The sequence below is a fragment of the Megascapheus bottae genome, chromosome 10, assembly GCF_031878675.1.
Source record: "Megascapheus bottae isolate mThoBot1 chromosome 10, mThoBot2.hap1, whole genome shotgun sequence".
NCBI classification, from domain to species: Eukaryota; Metazoa; Chordata; class Mammalia; order Rodentia; family Geomyidae; genus Megascapheus; species Megascapheus bottae.
The window spans coordinates 21458940-21480683 of NC_143518.1; the positions used below are offsets into that span (position 1 = coordinate 21458940).

Here is a 21744-nt window from a genome sequence, read left to right on the forward strand (position 1 = left end):
CGCGTCTGGCTAGAAGTTCCTTTCTAATAAAGGTATTTGAAAATGGCAAAATAAAATTAGCTGTATTCTTTTTAAAAAGCATTCCATATATCCCATCTACATTCAGAACAATATGCTTGCCAGACATGGCATATTCATTTTAATATAACACTTAATCTGTATGAAATATTTTGTTCAGATTGCCTCCTTCAATCTCCAAAATGACATTGTACTAGGAACTGTTGTTCCAGGCAGCACAGTATGATGCCAACAGGTAAATTCAGAGCCATAGGATGAAAGCATTATTGACTCAATTTCTTTGCTTGGAAAAAAAAAGCTGGGCACTGGTAGCTCACACCCATAATCCTAGCTACTCAGAAGTCTGAGATCAAATCAAGGTTCAAAGTCGGCCCAAGCAGGAAAGTTTGTGAGATTCTTATCTCCAATTACGCACAAAAAATATCAAAAGTAGAGCTGTGGTTCCAGTGGTAGAACTCAGTGCCTGGGCACTAAGTACAAGCCCCAGGATGATTAGAAAAAGAAAAGATAAGATAAAACAATAATACAAATCTCAGAAGGCAGTTATGAAGATTACATGGGTTAATTTTATAAAAATATATGTAATAGTGACTAGCACATGTAGGTAGGTAACTAGTTATTAGGAATAACAAAACTCCTATTTTGTAGCTGAAGAACCTGAGGCAGAGCAGATCATTTTCCCAATCAGCATTATCCATCATCTCTGGGTGACCCAAGTTGTGGATAGAGTCTCCAGAGAAGTTTTCCTCCTTCAGGAAAGCTGATTGCTGCTCCCTGTCCTCTGTGCTTTCCCTGAAGAACTGGAATGCCTAGCGAGGCTTCTGAATCAGCCCCAAGCAGGCAGCAGGAAAATGATGCCCCCAGAGTGATGTTAACTTTACCCTCTGAGGTATCATCTCTGTTCACTGATATGCACTATATCCCAAATCTGTACTTGGGAAAAGTTCCAAGTAGTTTGTGGGAAAGTTCAGAAACCAGAAATACTGTGGGTGATGTCTCTGCATCAGACAATGAGGTAGATCTTTATGAAGCACCTACTATGTGCCAGCTGCAAATCCAGACCCTTCACTTTAAATTGTCTCACTGGACTTTGCCAGCAATACTATAAAGAAATATAACTGTTACTATTCTATAGACAGGGAAATGAGACTCAGAAAACTTGGGCAACTTGACTAAAGATATATTATAGACTGACTGAATGGAAATTCAATGTGCATTGCTAGTCAGGGACCCAATTTCTCATGAGGAACTGGGTCATCCCTCATGTTTTGTTACAGTGCAGTGGAGTAGTGGAGAGACAACTTGGGCTTTGAACCCAAACAGCCCTAGGTCAGAGTTCTTTTTCACTTTACTAGATGCATGATCCTAGACATTATCTGATGACCCCTATAGGGATTAGCAGTCATATGTCTAGGACTGAACTCAAACAGGTTGGGGTTACCTTTGGCTTCAGGGAAAAAGGTTTTAAAGTAGTTTTAAAGTCCATCTCTGTATTGCACATGTCCCCAGAAGGGTCAGGCAGTGCCAAGCTAAGTAATGTACAGGGACAAGATGCCATCCCAGGGTGGCGGGGAAGAGGAAGTAGCTCACCTCTCTACCCAGGTAGGAGCCTTCCTTTTCAAAGACTAGAGCCAGGTACTCTTGGTTATTCCTTGGAAAGAATCCGATGATCTCCTCCAGCCTGTAAAAGACAACTCTGAGGTTACTTTCCACAACGAGTGGAATGAGACAAAGTACTCAGCACTCAGCATTGCAAGTATAGACATGCTGTCATGTGCCTCTGTGGGCTCCCTCTACCAATCTCTCTCTAGTGAGGAGAAACGAAACCCTCATTCTCAGAGGATGCTACCTAACCCTGGTTCTCCATTTGACCCACCTTGGGTATTTTGTTTGTATGCACTGTTTTTCTTTCTGTCTCTTTTAGGAATCAGGACTGGGCAGGAAGCAGGCTGGGAAGAGATGTGGTAGGAATGCTTTGTACCAGCTGTCTCCATGTTCTGGGTAAGGCCCTTACTGAGATGGCTTTACTGGTTTCCTAAGAAACTGATGATGAGAACCCATCAAATTTAAGCCCTAATCTGCAGCAGATCACCACCAACTAGGAGAGCTACAATTTCATCTCAGAATAGACACAAAAGGAAAACAAAGAGCCAGTGAGGACCAGGTACAGGCGACCTTAGAAACTAGAGTCTAACCTCTTTGGTTTTAAGGTGAGGAAAGTGAGGTCCTATTTTCTCAGGTAGAAATGACTTAAGAGTTCATATGCTCCTCCTAGCCAGAAAATTAAGGTAAAATTGTTTTAAAAACTCAAATTTCAATAGAAAATAACATGGAATGATTTGTTTCCTTAATCCAGTTAAAACCACACATCTCACACATGCTTCTAAGGCCAGTAGGGAAGAAGACCCAAAGGACAAAGGAGACTAGATCGTCCTCCTCCTCCTCCTCCTCTTTCTTCTTCTTCCTCCTCTCCTTCTTCCTTTCTCTCTCCCTCTTTTTCTCCTTCTTATTCTTCTTTAAAATCACCTACCCGGTGTCTCACTTCTGCTGACTAGACCCAAAGACATGGCAGTGACTGTATCCAGAGAGAAAACATTCATGTGCATAAATTCATGTACATGAATGAACATGCCAGAGAGGCAGGGGTCAGGCTGAGCTTCGCTGGGTGGATGAAAGGTGTTATGGATAAACCAGCCTCCCTCTGGGGCGGTGGTAGTGTGTCTCTCAGACTACTTCTCCAGACCTGCCTTACACCAGCCAAAGAGCACGTCTTCAGCCCTTGAGGAGCAGCAGCTTGCTTTCATCACGCATCTCTGTCTCCTTCCCAAGCAGTTTTAAAAGGATCACTTTGAGAGAGGTTGATAGATTTGACCAATTTGTTGCTTTTGAGATCCTCAGGGCTGGAAATAAACCCCACTGAGGGACATACATGTGTGTGAAAGATGAAGACATTGTCATAGAGAAAGCAAAAAAGGACCAGAGCACAGGCTGGCATAGGTGTTTTCCTGGGGAGACTGTATTGATGATTTGTCTATTCTTCCAAAAAAGGCTTTCATATTGAAAGCCTGGTCTCCAGCTGATGGAGCCAATCACTGAGAGGTGACTGGATCAAGAGACCTCTGACTCAACCAATAGATTAATCCACTGACATCTCTATTTGAGGAAGCAGGACACTAGAGGCATATCCTTGGAAGTTACATCTTGTCTCGGGTATCTGTCTCTCTTTCTGTCCATCCTATGCTTCTTTCCCTATGCTATCCTGCCATTCCTCAGGCCCAAAACAATGGATTCAATCAGCCTTGTACTAAAACCATGAGCCAAAAATCAATCCTTTCTTCTTTTAAATTGTTTCTCAAGGATTTGTCTCAGTGACAAAAGAAACTAACACAGATAGGGTCTGGTTTGGGAACTCCAAATCACATCAGGTCTATACATGGAATCCAGGGTTTCTGCAAGGCCCTCTGGGAAGACAGAAAATTGGGTAAATGATAAAGAAGTCATTATGAATCAGATCAATCAGCAGGGCTATCGTTTTGAAGTATGCCAGCACACAAACCTCCAGAGCTTTCAACCTCCTCTGCCTCACTTAGCCTCTCCAGCTTTGGGGACCTCCACTGTGTCTGAAGCTAGTCCTTGTTGGTACATGGGTTTATTCCTTCTTGGCAGGAATTCCCCCAAGTGAGCCTTATCCTATTGAGTGTTCTCATTCACAAGTATATGTGGAAGAAGGTGTCTAGTGTTTATAAACTCTGTTTCAATACCTCATTGTTGTCATTTTCCTAGCCCCCCAAAAAAAGTCATAAAACTTTCCCACTGGCCACCTACACCTGAGCAGCCCAGGGAGCTGAGGGCCACCCCATTCCCCAGCCACTGCTCAGAAAAATGACGACTTCTGGTTTAGAGGCAGGGCTTTACTCTTCTCCCCCCCCCCTTTTCCTCTAAATGGTATTTGACCTTCATTCTCCCTATTCCTGTGCTGTCAGCTGCCTTTCCTGCCTTAGATCGTGTGAAATCATGCCGTACCGCAAATGCTCCTAAGGAGCTGAGGAGAGAAACAAGTATGGATGACCCAGAGAGCCTCACCTGCTTTCCTGCCCACCTGAAGGATGAAGCCCTAGTGCCTCTGAACAGCAGGGCTCCTTAGTACCTGCCACCACCCACTCTGAAGTATCTCCTGGTGCTAGCAAACTAAGGGGTCTCTGTCCACAAGCAAAGGCAGCAGGATGAATCTATGTGGGTCTCCTACCATGTGGCTCCTACCCCCTTTTTACCCCCACTCTTGGACCCCAGTGTTTGCTCCACATAGCCTTTCCCAGCCCAAAATACTTGGCAGGCTCCAGTGGTGGACAGGCTGTGGGCCATGTGTCACTGTGGGACTCCAGGGCATCAATGAGTCTCTCCCGCAGCATCTGCACAGTAGCACCAGCCACTGCAAAAGAAACAGGCAGGGAGGGGTATCAGGAGAGGAAGGCTGACTCAAGCACCCTGTCATCTTCACTTCCAGAATCAAGGGACCCGAGCCAATTCTGAGAGAGACAGGACACATGCTATTCCTTTTTTATCTGAGAGAAGTGGGGTGGGGGCACCTCTTATGACTGAAAGCAAACCAAAGAGATCCATCTTCCAGATGGCAGGAAGGAGGCCCTCAAAACCAGGCCTTTGAAGGATCTCTCCAGGGGAAAGATCAACTCCATTTTAACATGAAGGCTATTCAGACCTAGATGGGACACAATGAAAGACTTCTTGAATCAGGCTTTCTTATGGCTCTCTCAGGCTTCCCTTAGCAGGAGACCACCCCCCTCCACCCTTGTAAAGATGGCTTTCTTCATTCCAGTAGAAACCCTGGAGGCTAAAGAAGGAGGCAGAGAAAGGAAGATGATGACAATACCAACAGGATAGCCACAGCCAAGACACCCACCTGGCAACACTGCTCCCGAGCCACTCTTGGAAAAGGCCTTAAAGAACTGGAAGCAAACACAGGCCAGAGTCAGCAATGCATGCTGGTTAAGAGCACAATGGTGGTATCAGATAGAACTGTGTTTAAAGTCTAGCCAATTAGCTGGGGTGACTGTGTGTAAATGAGTAAATGACTTCCCTCCTCCTTTTGAGCCTCAGTTTCTTAGTCTGTAAAAGGGAGGTCAGGGAACTTTCCTCTTGGGTCTGGACATTGACTCCTTTCCTCATTCTTGCATCCAATCCCTTCCTCTACAAAATGGAAGCACCCACAGAACCTGCAAGTAGAGGTTTATAACTCTACTAAAGCTGGGCTCTTTCTGTAAGGCACTAGCCCCTAGCTCAAAACCACTGTTAACTCTTTAAGGCACAACCATTGTTGACTTTCAGATACAGCTGAAAAAATAAAGTGAAGTCACTTATAAATCCCGTGGAACACATCATCTTTCCTTGTGTCAATCTGTCTTTGCTTCCTTATCTTAGAGCTTGGGGGCTAACATCTACATCTCCAAGCTTCCCAGCCTGGCACAGCAAACATTGGGCCTAGGGAAAGAGCACCAGAACAGTTACTGTTGAGGGGTGGGTCTGAGCCCTATAGAAATGACTTGAACAGACTGTCCAGTTTGACTCATCATCACTACAACCTGTTTTCCTGTGCACATACCTTAGGCCTCATCTGTCATCTCCTTGGGGAAGAGGACAGAGAGACTAAAGGACAGCTCCTTATAACATGAACCTCTGTCCTAGTAGTGACACCTCCTTCCTCAGGAGAGAAGAGTTGGTTGTTCTGAAATACACTGAACTATCTTGGAGAAGAGTCTGCAAGCTTCTTCCTCTACCCTCAGGGCCACTTTTTGCTACTTTGTGCCTCTGCCTCCAACAGTACCATTCAAATAGCCTTATCCCAGCCTGGAAGCTGAGGGCAGGTCTTAGACTCTAGGAGATATGAGTTCAAGATCTGGCTCTGCTATGCTTTTGCTGTACAGCCTTGGACATTCTATCAACTTCTGTGCATCTTAGCATCTTTAAAATGAGGTTGATGCTATCTACCTTGAGTTGCAAGGACTCATGGCCGATACATATAAAGCACTTAGAGCCCAGTATCAGAACATACAGCAAGGAATTAATAAGTGTTAGGTAATCATCATCATCACCATCACCATTACCATCTTGATCTATTCTCTTCCTACTATTTTTCTGGTCCTGAGGCTTGAACTCTGGGCCTGGCGCTATCGCTGAGCTCTTTTTGCTCAAGGCTAGCACGCTACCACTTGAGCCATAGCACCACTTCCAGCTTTTTCTGTGACTAATTGGAGATAAGAGTCTCATAGTTTTTCCTGCCTGGGTTGGCTTTGAAATGCAATTATCAGATTTCAGCCTCCTGAGCAACTAGGATTACAGGAGTGACCCACCCATACCTGCCTTTGTCCCCTTTTAGAACCATGAATATGATCTTTTATTAATAAGAGAAAACAAGTCACTGACATATATCACTCATATGTATATATATATTCCTTACAGTTGCTGAGCAAATCTTGAGCTAGTAAAATTCTCCTGTTCTAACAGATATGAAAATGATCATAGGGTGGGGGGGAGGGAAATGGGGACCAAGACATGTGGAAGGGTATCAATGTATGGGAATTAATGCACCATCTATCTAGCAAATATCATGTAATCCTTCTATTAATTACAATAAAAATATATGAAAAAAATGATCATAAAAGGGGCAGGGAGTTTGGCCTAGTGGTAAAGTGCTTGCCTAGCATGCAGGAAGACCCAGGTTCGATTCCTCAGAACCACATACATAAGGGAAAAAAAAGCCAGCAATGGTGCTGAGGCTCAAGTGGTAGAACTCTAACCTTGAGAAAGTCCAAAGACAGTGCTTAGGCCCTGAGCTAAAGCCCACGACTGACAAAAAAAATGATCATAAAAGTAAAAAATACAACTTAACTGATTATGGCCTTGTTTATAAACTCAGAAAACAGACTGGCTTCTCAGACACAACACTTCTGCCACCATGAAGCCTCACACTGCATGGCTTTCCCACAACCACTGACACCTAGCTATTTGAATGAATGAATGGATATGAGCATATTGTTTCTACCTTGCCAAACTCAACTACATTGTCCAGCTGATTTGCACTCTGAATCCTCTGCCTCAGGTCCTCACCCACTCTAGACTTCTGGCTCCTCCTAAGCACTCCACACAGGTGTCAGGGCACCCCCTCCCCACACGCCCAGGCTGAGTCACCCCTCCTCCAAACTGTTCCTGCACCTGTGTGTTATCTCACCCAGTGTTCAAGCCTGACACCCAGCCTGGCATTGCCCTCTCCTACAACCTTTATCTAGTCCACTGACAAGTTCTATGACTGTGACCTTTGTGACTCGCCTTCAACAGCTGCCTCCTTCCCCACCTCTTGCTGGGTCCAGGCCAGGTCCAACAGGTGATAACTGATCTGTCCCTATTTGTTCTTTCTTCATGAGTCAGAAATATAAATACTTTGAACCTTTTGTTCTTCAACCATCTTCCTTCTTGCCGCCAAGGCTCAGTTCTGTTGCTTTTCCTCAAACTACTCCATAGCTCACCACTGCCCATGAATAAATACCCTAATTCACTGTACTTGGGTTTTTTTTTAATCAAAGATATGAATTCAAACTGACCTCTCACTGCCCCTGATCCATAGTCTACAGCTATAATGGACTTCACCCTGAACTTTCCACCCAGCCACCCACCCACCTGCTAGGCTGGTAAGCCAGACCATCACTTATTCACCAATGTAAATCCCACTAGGGCCTGGCACAGAAGCTAACACATGGAAGTGTTAGGTTGGGCAGATGTCTGCTCAACCCAGCAGAGACTCTGCCTTTGATCATCATGGAAGCTCAGGAGGAGATCTAGTCAGGGCACATTTTTGTCCTCTTAGTAAAATGTATTCTTATTGATGGGTTGTTGGAGGCGTGTGCCTGCCCAAGGGAAGCACTGGCACTCCTTGACTCCTTGAAAACAGGCCACTGAGCCTTCAGAAGTGAGTTTTCTTTTCCCCAGGAAGAGTTAGCTTCTGTCTGATCCCTTTCATCTGCTGGCACAGAATAAGACACAGGACAGGGGCGTCTTCCTTCATCAACCTTAGCACTCCTAGGAGGCCAAAAGCAAGCAAATGGGGGCTGAGATAGCTCCTTAGGAACCTGTGGAATGACTGATGTCCTGTGGGCCAAAATGTCTGGACAGAACAGAAAATACACTTTCTATAAGTAGATGGTGATGGTCCTAGGTTCCAGCTCCTAGGACAAGTTTTGAAGGAAATAATACAGTCTCCAAATACCTTAAAGGTGCACTCACAAAGATCAACAAACTCAACTACTTCCTTGCTGTAAATAGCCAAGGATGGCTGGAAGATAGCAGGTGATAGTGGACAGGGCGGGGGGGGGGGAGGAGAGGGGAGGTCCCTGTTTTTTCTTTTTTTCCAGACAGGCAGGAGGCATCTTTCTGAGTCCTGTCCACTTTCCTGACATCTCACTGTCACATACTGTAGTGGCTTAGACTCTGTACCTACCTTCCAAGACCCTGTCACTCCTAAGTTTCATCCTTCCCCTGCCCCACCTAACTCCCCGAAATGCCTAACAGAACTGGTCCCCTCAACATGCCACATCTCTTTCTGTCTACAAGCTTCTCTGTCCTGCTCAAACCCCATCTGTCCTTTGACACACTTGAGTTTCCAGCCTACATGAGTCAAAGCTCAGTGAGCCCCAGTCAACCCCTTCAGCATTCATACTGTACATAGATCGTTCCCAGATGCCCAGCCAGCATGTAAGCTCTGCATCCTGAGTCAGGTGTTCCAGCTAACCTTGAAGACATTCCCTCAGTAGATGCCAATGGATGGGGTGGCCTCAGATGCACCTACTCGGAGGAGCTATCACCAGCCTCAGGGGTCGACAAGAAGAAAGAAAACTGACATTTCCCAGATCCCAGATAACACCAGTGCCTCGGCACCTTCACCAGCACAGCCTCACTTCACATTCTGTGACAATCCTATTGGTAAATAGCATCCCATTTCTTACAGAGCAGGAAAACTGAAGCTCATGGTTGGGGGTGGGGGAACACTAGGTTTAAATACCTTCCCAAATTACAGACAATGAACAACAGAGCCAGGATTTGAATCGGCCATCGATGGTTTCCTTAGACTTTCCAACACTGTAGCATCATGTAGTCCTCAATGCAAAGGGTTCCTTTCCCCTTCCACTGAAGGGCACTACTGTGGCCCAGGAAGAAGCCCCTTGTCAGAGGTTAAGGTAAAACCTGTGGCAAACAAGCCCCACCCTCCTTGAACTTTTGTTTTCTTTCAGTCAAACTCCTTTCAGTCTGATTGTGACTTGATCCAGCTGGTCTGCCCTTCAGAGACAGTGTTTGCTAAACAGGCTGGGCTGGTGGAAGCTCAGTCTTTGCTCATGGTGACAAGGGCAGAAGGTAAGTGACACATGTCCACGGTGGTGGCCAGACTTGTGTGGGCCTGTCAGCATTGAACTGGGCAACACTCTATCTTCTCCAAGTCGCCCTCCCCTTAAGGCTCTCCCAGCCTCTATGGAAACAGTGAGCAAAGACTGGTTCTGGTCTGTAGGAGGTAAGAGACCATGCAACAGAGCCACCTGTCTGGCCTGCTGGCAACTGCAGGTCTCTAAGATCTGCTCTGCTTTCTAGGGAGTGTGACCAAGTATACTAGTGATATTAGACTTTCAATGGGTTAGAATCTCTGAAGTCTGTTTGAGTAGTCTTCAAAAATGTTAGAAGCAAACTAGTAGTAACTTGCAAAATTAGCAAGCCATGGGTGGGGGGTGGAAAAGAATAGAAAATAAATGAGTACACTATGTTTAGCCAGAATGGATGTTTCATGAAATTTTGTTTAGCAATAGATACAAATCAACTCTGAGATCACAATGTAAAATGTCTATTTCTTGCTATAGATTATAGTTTTAAAAAACATTCAAAAGTCATTGCATACCACAAATACAGATCCATAAGTTGAACGGGTTGACTATGGCCTAAGACAGTTCACAGAGTGCCTTCAGTTGAAACTGTGCTACAGGTTCCTTGGAGAGGCTTTTCCAAGTGAGGCCCTGACACTGGACAGCTTAAGAAATAGACAGCTGACTACCAGACTGGCCCAGCCAGATGCTGCCTATCTGGAGGCAGGGGAAAGCCAAGAGGAGCAGTTAAGGGCCCTCCCACAGCAGCTGGGTGGGTAGGGAGGTGATTAATCTCTTGAGGCATCCTGGCTGCGTGTGCTGCGTGACCTGAGTAAGTGCTGAGGAGACACTGGCCTGTGACTGCCCGGGCCATTCCCTTCACACCCAGAAGCTGAGCTTCTCCCTGGCAGAATGGAAAAGCCACAGGTGTTGGGCCCTACAGAACCCAACAAGATATTCTGTAATTAACCTCCCTATCAATGCTTAGCTTTCCAAGGGGCTGGGCAGTAGCAGGCCTTCTGTGTCCAGACTTCAGTGGGAGAAAACTGTCTGCCTGTGAACAGCTATCTTTTAGTTCCCATGGCTTTCTGTTCAGCATTGCTTGCCCTGGCTCAGCCCAAGGAACAAGGTACCCTATTTGAGTATTTTCAGTTACATGTCATGCCCAATACAGGCAATGTCTTTGACAGGAAGAATTGCTATTTTAAAGAGATTACTGATAAGCAGTCTCTTTGCTGCCACTTCTGAATGATGTAGCAGTAGCTGCTGGCTCACTGAAGACCACCCCATCTCCTACCCCTAAGTGATAACAGTCTTATCTGGGTGGTGGAATCCCCAGGTCTAGCAGTAGTCAGAGCTGGCATGTCTTGGGCAGCTTGGGTCCTTGCATTTCAGATGTATTTGTTAGACGTAATCAGGCACGAGTCTGCCTAAAACTTGAGGTCCCTGAGTTCGGAAGTGTCTTGTTTCAAAGACAACACTTGTCACTTCTGCTTTCAAAGGGATTTCTGATTATTCCTCAATGCTATAAAGAAACTGTTTTTCTAGATGCCTTTCTGGCAGGCCTGAGCCCTGGGAGGGCCCTTGACATAAATGGAGCATTTCTTAATGCTCTACCTCTTGCTGGAAAGCCTTGGAAGTTTTTCATTTGTTAATTAACTGAGCTGTTGGTTCCCCACAGAGGGCAGACTGGAAGAAAAAGTATCAGAGAGTTCAGCTGAGTTGACAGAACCCTCATGTCTTAGGTGTGATGGAGCCCATGCCAGGCATCCCTACCCCCTGAGGCACTGGGCATTTGTACTACGGGTGAGGCTATGTCTGCAGGTCATTTCTGAGTACTTGCCTGATGAAGATGAGGCTTGCAGTATCTTGGAGAAACAGATAGCCCCTGTAGCCCAATTCTGAAAGGATTGGAAAGGTCAGAATCTGAATTCTGACTTGACATAGTGAGGTCAGCCCCTAAAGATAGTAGGTCAGGAGTGAGAATTGAAAAGGATCTTGGGAACTGGGAATGTTTAATCAGCTTATGTGATGGTCACTTCACAGTCCAACCTAGAGCATCCAAAATTCATTTACCCCAACATAGTCATCTATAGCTCTTTCCTTTACAAAGGCAGATATTTTTTTCCATACCAAATAAGCCTACTTCCTTTTTGCCTCTATTTCTAAAACATCAAGCAGAGGGACAGTCCCAAGGGCTGCGATTTAAACAACTGAAACCTGGAAGCATAGCAGGCCCCCAGAACTCAGCAGCCTAGGCAGATGCCAGGGAAGCACAGAGTAGGTGGCAATGTGCTTGGCCAGAACCAGCCCCAGCCCCACTTTCCCCCTTGTCACACATACCCTCACAGTTGGGAAGCCACGAATGTTGAAGTCTCTGCAGACAGCGTTATTGGCTTCCTCAGCACAGTCTAGAACAGCAAGATTAAGTGCTGGCCTCCAGCCTGAAAGGACAAAGAGAACCCTAGGTAAATGAGAGGAGCTGACACTCTTCTGCTGCCCCTACCATGTGATTCCCACCCCCACTCCCCACCCAATCCCCATAGCACCCAGCACCCAACACCACAGCTCTATGAGGAAGGTCTCACCTTGCTCAGGAAAAGACCTCTAAGATATTACCTTTAGTTTCGTTTAGCCAGAGGCTCACAAGAAAGAGCCTAATGCTTAGGATACACTTAACTAACAAATTAATACTGACTTGTAATGATTTCTTCATTTCTCTAGTACTCTATGAAGTGAGAGTGGGGCTGGTGGGGCTGAGAGAAATGTGAGAGGAATCTGCCCCCCTAGGAAAGGTCCTAGTACCACCTCTGTCTCTGAAGTCCTTTCAGAGGTGATCACTTCCAGAAGCGTAGAGTATGCTTCAGGGGGCTCGGAGACTTCCAGTACCCCCCTGGGATTGAATGATGGTTGCTGGAGCCAGAGGTACTGCAGTCAGTCCAGCTTAGATGGTTTAGATCCAGGGGATTGGGTCCTCAATAATAGAGGCAGGAATTTTCAGAGAGAAAAGGAGCACTTAGAATCCAGGAAGGAAAGAATGTAGGAAGGAATGTAGGCCAGTCTGGAAGATCAACCACACTCCTTCACCAGACTGCCAAGCCTCTCTGGGAAACTAACTAGTAAGCACAATAATGCACAGGCCAGCAGAAGTGAAGCAGAAAACCAGTTCATATTCAGGCATTCCTCCTGAGCTCTGATTCTAGGTCAGGAGCCTGTAAGCACCCACACTAGCTCCACCCACACCGAGGCTGCTCCAGCTACAAGACACACACACGAGGTATCATGAACTGTGAGAAGGCAGTGGCTAGGCTAGTCTAAAGCTATTATGGCGCAGACCTCAGAAAGTCTGGACACTAAAGAGCTCAGTCCTGTGAACCAAGGCTTTGCTGAAAAAGTGGAAATAGAGTAAAAGTGTGGTGGTCCATTCAACCCATAATGCATGGCTAGAGGCTAGAGGGAAGGAAAGAAGAAGAGGGGACAGTAGACTAGGGAGAGAAATTTAAAGAGACCAGACTCTCTAGAGAGGAGGCTCTGGTGGGAAACCTGGCAGTTTAATTAGATGATGGCAGAAAGAAGCCAGGTTGGCCTTATTCCACCCTGAGGTCACTGGTGTTTCTGGGGCACAAGGCTAAAGAAAGAAGCTCGCTAAGCCTCAAAATGCAACTCCATTGCACGGAGATCCAAGGTTCAAGTCTTCCATTGGGAAGAACCACTCCTCCACCCCAAAAAAGCTGTAAGAGCTATCGTTCAAATGGTAGAGCACTAGCTTGAACGGATGAAGCTCAAGGACAGCACCCATGCCCTGATTTCAAATCCTAGGACAACAACAACAACAAGGAGTAGTCCAAGCAAATTGGACCTGAGACAGGGAGCTTGCAGGTCGGATGAGTAAGGTTTTGCTGTAGATTTTGTCCTGATCATAGGCAAGGGCATCCACCCAGGTCTTTCTATGCAACCTGCCAAAGGGAAGACCAGGGAAAGTAAGAACTTAGATCACCTCCTAGAGCCAGCTGGCACTTTCTACACCTGGCTCCTTCTGTTCTGTATCTAGGGTTCTGTTCCCTGGTTTTTGGGAGATCCACTTGTATCAATGTATCAACTAAACACAAAAACAAGAGAGGCAACTGGCCTCTCTTTCACCAATGTACCTCACAAGCAGGAAGCTCCCAGGGTGACTTGGCAAATGGCCAAGGACCCAAAGGCCTCCAAGACTCTTTTCTTATCCAAGAATGGCAGGCCACCATGCCTCAGGCTAGTTGATGTCCACTAACCCTGAGGCACAACCTGAGGAGAGGACAGGACCACCCACATCACATGGATCAACAAACTACCCCCCATGTGTGTCCCCCTGCAAATGAAGACATGAACTGAGAAGCCTCGTGGCTTGACCAATGCTTACCAGAGTTGAAAACCCATTTTCTCCTCTGCCTGCCTCACCAGGGCCAGGGAACTACTTTCGCCATTTTTGCTCTCATTACAGCCATCCTCATCAGAGGGTAGAAGTGCGTGTTTTCTCTGTAACTCACAGTAGTCAATCAGCAGCCTAGGCTCAACTCCAAGAGAATGATGCTATCAAATGTGGACTGAGTGTATTGTATGCTCACTTTATCTAGCAGAGTGCTCTCAACAACCCTATAAGGAAGTAAGAGGGCATTTATCTCTGAACCTGCTTTCTTCAACTGTAGAATGGATTAGATAAAGTGGGGTAAGCTAATTAACGGTGAAGCTGGGGTCTCAACCCAAGATTTGAGCAAAATTAGGAACTAAACCCAGGATGTGAGTAAAGTTGGTGTGTCTGAGCTCAGGATTTGAACCTTGAAGCTAATCTCAAAGGACTCAGGCCAAAACAAACAGCTACTCTGTTGGTTCCCAGTGGAGAGAGGTGGGTCAGCAGTGGAGGGCTAAAGGAAAGGTGATGTTCTGCCTTTGCTTCTTCCTCCTGTTTTGATTCTCTGTATCCTTTGAAATGCAATCAGTGCCTTCCTTACCTGGAGTGGAGACTGGGCCAGTCAGAACTGGGAAGGTCCCAAGCAAGTAATGTTGCTTAGGCCTATCCATGTTAACACCCTAGTGAGCCTTAAGGAAACTTTGGAAATTCATTCTCGTATTCAATTAAACATACTTTACAGGAGACCACTGCACTAGACCCAAGAGACCCCTCCAAAAATGTAGCCTTTCATGTTTCAGTCACATACCACAACATTGTAACCAAGTGAGCTGCCCTCCCAAGAAATCAGAAGTGGTAACAGCCAATTGCCAAACAAGTCAGTTTTAGCCACCATAAGAAGTCCTCACTGCTTTATTGCTTACAAGGAAAGAAACTTGAAAATGACTAATCTACTTTTCCTTCTGTTTCTGCCATCTTCAGCCTTTCCTCTCCGGAAAGCTACACCCTCCTGCTCATTAGAATATGCATCCTACTTTCTAGAATGAAATGCTATCCATTCCTCAAATTATAAATAAAAGCCAGTTAAGATCAGAAAATTGTATTTGTCTTATCTAAGTACCCACTGCTAGGGCAAGGCATTTAGGAAAGTGCCTGCTGTCTGGATGAGAGAGATTTTCTGGTATCGTGACTTTATTTTTATTTATTTGTTTGTTTGTTTGTTTTTGTGTGTGTGGCAGTACTGGTGCTTGAATTCAAGACCTGGGCACTGTCCCTTACCCTTTTCACTCAAGGATGTACTCTAACATTTAAGCCACTGCTCCACTTCTGGCTTTTTGGTGGTTAATTGAAATTCCTGCTTAATCTGGCTTTGAACTGCAATCCTCAGATCTCAACATTCTGAATAGCTAGGATTACAGGCGTAATCTGTAACATTCAGCTGGTGAAGCACTATTTCGAAGAAAGTTTTGGAGATTGGAGGCATGACTTCATTGGTAGAGCACTAGCCAATGAGCAAAAGACATCGAGTTTGAGTCCCAGACTTAGACCAAAAAGAAAAGAAGGGAGGTGGGGAGGGAGAAGGAGAAAGGTGGCGGGGCAGGGGGTGGGGAAGAGACAGACAGACATGCACACAGATTAATTTTTCTAGTAGCTACAGATTAAAGAGTAAATGGAGAAAGAGAGGGCCATAAGAGAGTAATGGACAAGGGGTAACTACGCTGGAAATTCTACTTGATCCCACAAAGCTTCTTCTAGAATCAGAGAACTCCAAAGTTGAAGAAAGGCACTAGATCCAGATATAGAAGACTTACTCAAAGCTGTACCATCTGGAGTGCTACATGCTTCTCTTGGCTTCAGCTTCAAATGAGGGCCAGGACCAATGGTTTCTACTGCCCTTTGCAGTTCTGATAACCATTCAGATTCTAGAAAGCAAACTCTTGGCAAGGAAAATGATCATGTTCCTGCTGGTGTTAAACAATCCTGAACCTTCAAAAAGGCCCAGAGGCAGAGACTCAGACTTACCCAAGCCACCAAGGGACAGTAAGATCCAGTGGTCTAGTGATTAGACCTAATTCATTCTCATTTCTGACTCCTCATCCACACACTCTTCAAGAGTATGTGCTTTGGACACTGAGTTAGCTTATATCAAGCCCTGCTACACAGCGTTATGCCTTCACTAGCATATTCTATCCTTTCTCCTTGTCCAAGGCTTCTGGGCAGCAAGGTCACAGCATGGACAAAATGCCTTGCCTACCCCTCACACGTGCTCACACCAGGTCTGAGCCAAGAGGAGCCACAGCACCAGCGGAAGATTCTGTTGCTCACATTATCATTTGGAATCCCAAGGCTCCAGCCATCGGTTGACATGAGTATTTAGACTTCCACTCTATCCTAGGCTTAGTACTAGGTATCACAAGAACTCATGTAAGAGATGTCACCTGTGGCCTCAAAAAGAAAGAGAGGGAAAACCAACAAAGTTTACTGTGGCTGGTCTAAGGTCAAGCATGCACGCATTACAAATCTCATCCCTATGGTTTTGTACATGCTATTTTTCCATCTGTAGCACCCTTCTTCCTCCACCTACCTCTATTCTAGCCCAAGCTCTGGAGAGTCAGAATGAACTGGGATCCAACATCCTCTACCAGGGGCTGGGTGTGGTAATTCATACCTGTAACCCTAGCTACTCTGAAAGAGATAGAGGGACTATGCTTTAAGGTGAGTCTGAGTAAGAAGATAAGAGAAACTGTATTTCAAACAAGCCAGATGTGGTAGTTCACACTTGTAAGCCCAGTTATTAGAGAGGTGATAGTAAGAAATAAAGGTTTGAAGCCAACCTAGGCAAAGGACTCAAGCCCTTATCAGAAAAACAAAACTAGAAGTTAAAGAACTGGAGATGTGGTTCCAGTGGTAGGGTGATTGCCCAGCAAGTGTAAGGTTCTGAGTTAAAAAAAAAATGGGAGGGATGGGTGAAAATGTTGGAAGGGGTGACATTGATTGAGACATATTATGTTCATTAACTGCTTTGTTGAATGGCAACTCCTTTGTATAACTACTTAAAGATATCTTTTTTAAGCCCAGAACAAAACAGATTCAAATTGAGCCCTTTCAACACTTTGACATGTGCTCATTCATACTATGATATATAGTGTTCTTTCCAAAGACTCAAGCCAATGAGACTGTCCTATCTTGAACTCAAACCTCCAGAATCATGAGGCAAAATTAACAACACTTTACTTCATTGAAGAATTACAGGAAGATTCTCATTCTCAGATATTTTCCTCAGGATAGATTATCTACATGGCCACAACATAAGGCTAGTATGTAATAAGTAACTGCTTGAAGGAGGGGCATTGGTGACCAGATTATCCCTCTGTAGCTTGAATTCCTACAACAACAATGACAACAAAAATGGCTGAACCATTCCTGTAGTGCTTTTCAAACAGTTTTGTACTGTTGCCAATTTTCTTGTTGTATGTGGTTCACTGCCCCAAATGCTATGTATACAATGTTTTGTGACTCAATAAATAGTTACTGACTGATTAGCCAGTGAACAGTAATGAAGTTCTCAATTGGGCAGAATTTCCCAAACTTACAGAGAACTAGCAGAAACTGCTGAGAAACTGCGGCAAGGTCCTCACAAAAAAAGTTTCCTGCCAAGGGCAGTGACAGCTCCAGAGGACCTTGCACACAGGCCACTGACCAGATACACTAAATGCCTGAAGCCAGCTGGACAGGATGACAAAGTGCTACCCCCACAACATCCAAACACCCTGTTCCTGCCCCCAAGATACTTCTATCAGCACAGGGCAGTGTGAGAGCTGCCCTCCCCAGCCTACAGTTACTTTTTCATGGAACTTCAGAATACAGATGCTTCTCAGGCTTCTTTTCAGGGAAAGACTGACATTCTATGATTTGGGGGTTTTTGCTGGGGGTACTAGGGTTTGAAGTTAGGACCCTGCCGGCCAAACAAGCACTCTATGTCTTGATATACACTCCCAGCCCTTTTTATGTTTTAGTTATTTTTCAAATAGGGTCTTGCACTTTTGCCTGGCCATAGTCTCAGGTTAAAATCCTCATACCCATGCCTCCCTCATAGCTACCTAATCCCTTCTAGGGATTATAAGTGTATCTCACCACAGCTAGCTTATTTGTTTTTTTTTTTTGTTTGTTTGTTTGTTTGTTTGTTTTTTGCCAGTCCTGGGCTTGAGCTCAGGGCCTGAGCACTGTCCTTGGACTTTCTCAAGGCTAGAGCTCTACCACTTGAGCCTCAGCACCACTTCCAGCTTTTTTCTATGTATGTGGTACCAAGGAATCGAACCTGGGTCTTCGTGCATGCTAGGCAAGCACTTTAACCACTAGGCCAAACCCCCGGCCTATAGCTTATTTGTTAAGGTAGGGTCTTGCTAATATTTTACCTGCACTTGTGCCAAATTATAATCCTCCTCTCTTCATTTTCCAAGAAGCTAGGATTAAGAGTATGAGCCATTTAACGTCTCCCTTTATTTTCAGAACCGTACTCAGAGACTTGCACTTGCTAGGCAGGCACCCTACTGCTAAGTCACACCTCCAGCCTTTATTTGCTAGTTATTTTGAGATAGGGTCTTACTTTCTGCCTGGGGCCCACATCTGAATTGCCCCCCTGTTTTAGGCAGTCTACTGGGATGACAGGCAGCACCAACTTGCCCAGCCTCTTCTTTTGAGGAGTTTTGTGAATTTTTTGTCAAGCTAGCCTGAAATCATAATCATCCTGATCTCAGTCACCCAGACAGCTGGAATAACAGGTGTATATCAATATACCTAGCTACTAGTTTAAAAGGGCAGGGAATGGGGAGAGGTGGAAATAAGTATTTTGCCCCACTTGACTTTGAACCATGATCTTCCGGTATCTTAGTCTCCTGAGTAGATTGGAGGTATGAACCACCAAACCTAACTTCTCTCCAGCCACCCCTACTCTTCTGGTGCCAGTATTAGGGCTTGGTCTAGGTGCCTTGCACACTCTTGACTTTTTTTGCTCACAGAAGACACTATATCACTTGAGCTGTACCCTCACTGCTTGCTTTTTGCTGGTTAATTGGAGATAAAGAGTTTCTGCTTAGGCTAGCTTTGAACTGTGATCCTCAGATCTCAGCCTCCTGAGTAGCTAGGATTGTGGGCATGAGCTACTAGTACTCAACTGTACTTTTGTTTGTCTGGATTTTTATTAAATTTTTACTGCTATTATATTAAAGGTAATGTTCAGAGGTGTTACATTTTGCAAATCAGGTAATGAGTGCATTTTCTTCTAGACAATGTCATCCTTCCCTTTGCTCTTTCCTAGTTTTTCCCTCCTGTCCCTGCCTACAAGTTGTATAGTTCATATTCAACATAGTGCCTACTGAGTACCACTGCTGTATTTCTTTTTGTTTTTTTGTTTGTTTGTTTTTCAGACAAGGTCTTGCTAAATAGCTGAGACTAGCCTCAAATTCATAATCCTCCTGCCTCAGCTCTCCAAGTGCAGGAGGTTGCAGATGTGTACCGCCATGTCCAGCTTAAAAAACCCCATGTGGAAGAGCAATCCTAATATAAGAACAGACTGGATTAGTCTCTGGATATACAAATCATCGGAAAACTGAGCTGTAAGAAGCCAAACACATGAATCAGCTGGAAGGTAATCTTTTCTTTCAGCATTCTCAAGGTATAAGAAAGAATCTTTTAGACCAAGTTCCTCTACAGCCATTGAAGGACTTCTACGACTTCAAAGAGAAAATTGATTAGAGTACTTTTATGCTGTTCAGGCCCATACTGTCCCCTGAGATTATCTCCCCTTTGTGTCCCAGTTCCATGGAACACATTCTTCCTCCCTCCCGCTCTGATCACATGTGTTGACATCACTAAGATAATGTGAAGGGCTGCTTAGAGGTGGATCCTTGGTGACAGGATCAGAGAGGCATGTGGTCACATAAAAATTGGAGGTAAAGGGCTTATAAATTTTGTTTAAAAACCTATTTTCCAGGGTCAAAAGGCTAAACACATACAGACCATTCCATCTAGCTACTTCAGTAACAGCTTTGCAAGCTGCTCAAGGGAAGAGGGCGGCTGAGTCTGAAAATGGACACCTATATATTGTTGAATTTATTAAGAAATATCAATACCATAGCAACAGTTCTAGTTCTCCTTTCTCTAGAAAGACCTAAGTCCCTAAGTTGCCAGTAGTTCTCATACAAGGAACATTTCACAGCCATTTAAGAGTCCTGCCAGTGTCTTAGCACCAAAGCCGCAAGTTGCTCAGTTCAGAAGCAGACGACCAGAAACAAATCACCACCACCAGACATTCCTGCCCCATCAAATACTCACTACCTGGGTTAGGTCCATAAGATATAACAAGGAGAGGACACTGAGGTAACACATGTCCAGTGGTTAGTAAGGTATTTGATATATATGCATTCAGTAAATATTAATTACAAAGGTGACTATAAGTCCTCAATCCTAAGACTTGGGCTTTTAGCCATTTTTACATCTCTACAATAGAGTACATTTTTAAATCTCTATGAATTTAATGTGTTTCTCATCTTGCTACCTCTCAGACTGTTATTAGATGCACCATTGTGCATCTTACAACTGGCATCTTAGAATCAAGAAAACATGCTCTTAGTACTCTGGCTAGAGAAAGGCACATGGAGAAAAGGCCAAACAGACCTGGTAGGGGTTGGTTTAGTCAAGCCTCTGGGTCCATGGAGTTAAAAGTCTAGTGGGAGCAGGCACAGAACCAAGGGGAAGAGAGATAAGGATGCTGATTGGAAGCCAAGGAACTGGGAGTTGGCAAATCGAGACCAGGGCCAAAAAAACAGGAGCATTGCACTGTGTGGCACCCACCTTAAAGACAACGAAGAGGAAGGACCTCCATACACCAGCTGTATCAACTAAGCCACTGGGATGGAGAAAGGTGGTGGGGGAGGTGGAGTGACTGTCAATGCCCTTTACTCCCCAGCATCGATCCTGGGCGCCTAGGCAACCCGGCAGGTCCCTGAGCCCCAGGAAGAGGACTGGAGTGGGGGAAGCCCTAAGGGGTCCGAGGAACACAAAGGGGTCCCAACCCCCTTCCAGATATAGGGGCACCCACCTGGCAGACGACCAACCCAAACAGAAGTTCGAGGACACAGGCCGCCAAGAGCGGGAGAGAAGTGGGACAAAAAGGGTAAAAAGACAGAAATGGAATTAGGGGGATGTGAAAGCGAGGACGTGCGAGGGGCAGAGCCGACCCGGAGGTGGGAACCTGGGCAGGACAGGACGGTGGCGGGCCGGTCCCGACGGGCCAGGGGGAGGAGGCCTCGGCTTCTCACCCTTGACGTCCTCGGCTAGAGCCTTCCACATCGGAGCGAAGGCGATGCAGTGGCCGCACCAGGAAGCGAAGAACTCCACGGCCCAGGAGCTGCTGGAGTGGAGCACCGTGCCGCGTACCGTGTCCGCCTGCAGCAGCGTCAACGGGTCGGAGGCCGAGTAGAGCACCGAGAGCTGGGCCGCGCCAGCTCCGGGAGCCAGCAGCAGCAGCGGCAGCAGCAGCAGCAGCGGCGGCAGCAGCAGCAGCAGCGGCGGCGGCGGCCGCGGCGGCCCGGAGTGGCGGCCGTACCTTCCCATACCGGGCGGCTGGATCCACCACCTCCGACAAGTTTGTGACTAGCCGGAGCCGGGCGGCGCTGCGGCACCCCGGGGCCTCCGCCCGGTGGGCGGGACCACGAGCCCCCGCCCTGACTCCGCCCCCCACGCCTGGCTCCGCCCCCCGTGCCGCCCTCTGTCGGCAGGCTCGGGGCTACGAGGCCAGTCGACCTCGAACTCGGTGCGGGAGCCGGGCGGGCGGCCAGCGCCCCCTAGACGGACAGCTGACTCCCTCAGACCTGCACGAAACGGTTCCCGCTCCTCGCTGGAGGAAGCCAGCTGCCAAGCCCAGGC

At 46.1% G+C, this 21744-nt stretch overlaps 1 protein-coding gene across 1 annotated transcript in view; it reads right to left on the reverse strand.

Moving 5' to 3' along the window:
* Window positions 1–21491, reverse strand: part of Qsox1 (quiescin sulfhydryl oxidase 1) — a 36486-nt gene extending 14995 nt beyond the window's left edge. Inside the window, exons 1-5 of the mRNA XM_090340317.1 lie at window positions 21138–21491; window positions 11775–11875; window positions 4937–4982; window positions 4345–4447; window positions 1609–1699 (exon numbers count right to left, since the gene is read on the reverse strand). Coding sequence (XP_090196443.1) covers window positions 1609–1699; window positions 4345–4447; window positions 4937–4982; window positions 11775–11875; window positions 21138–21432 — 636 coding nt within the window. The 5' untranslated portion in view covers window positions 21433–21491. The remainder of the gene's footprint in view (window positions 1–1608; window positions 1700–4344; window positions 4448–4936; window positions 4983–11774; window positions 11876–21137) is intronic.
* Window positions 21492–21744: the final 253 nt, after the last annotated feature.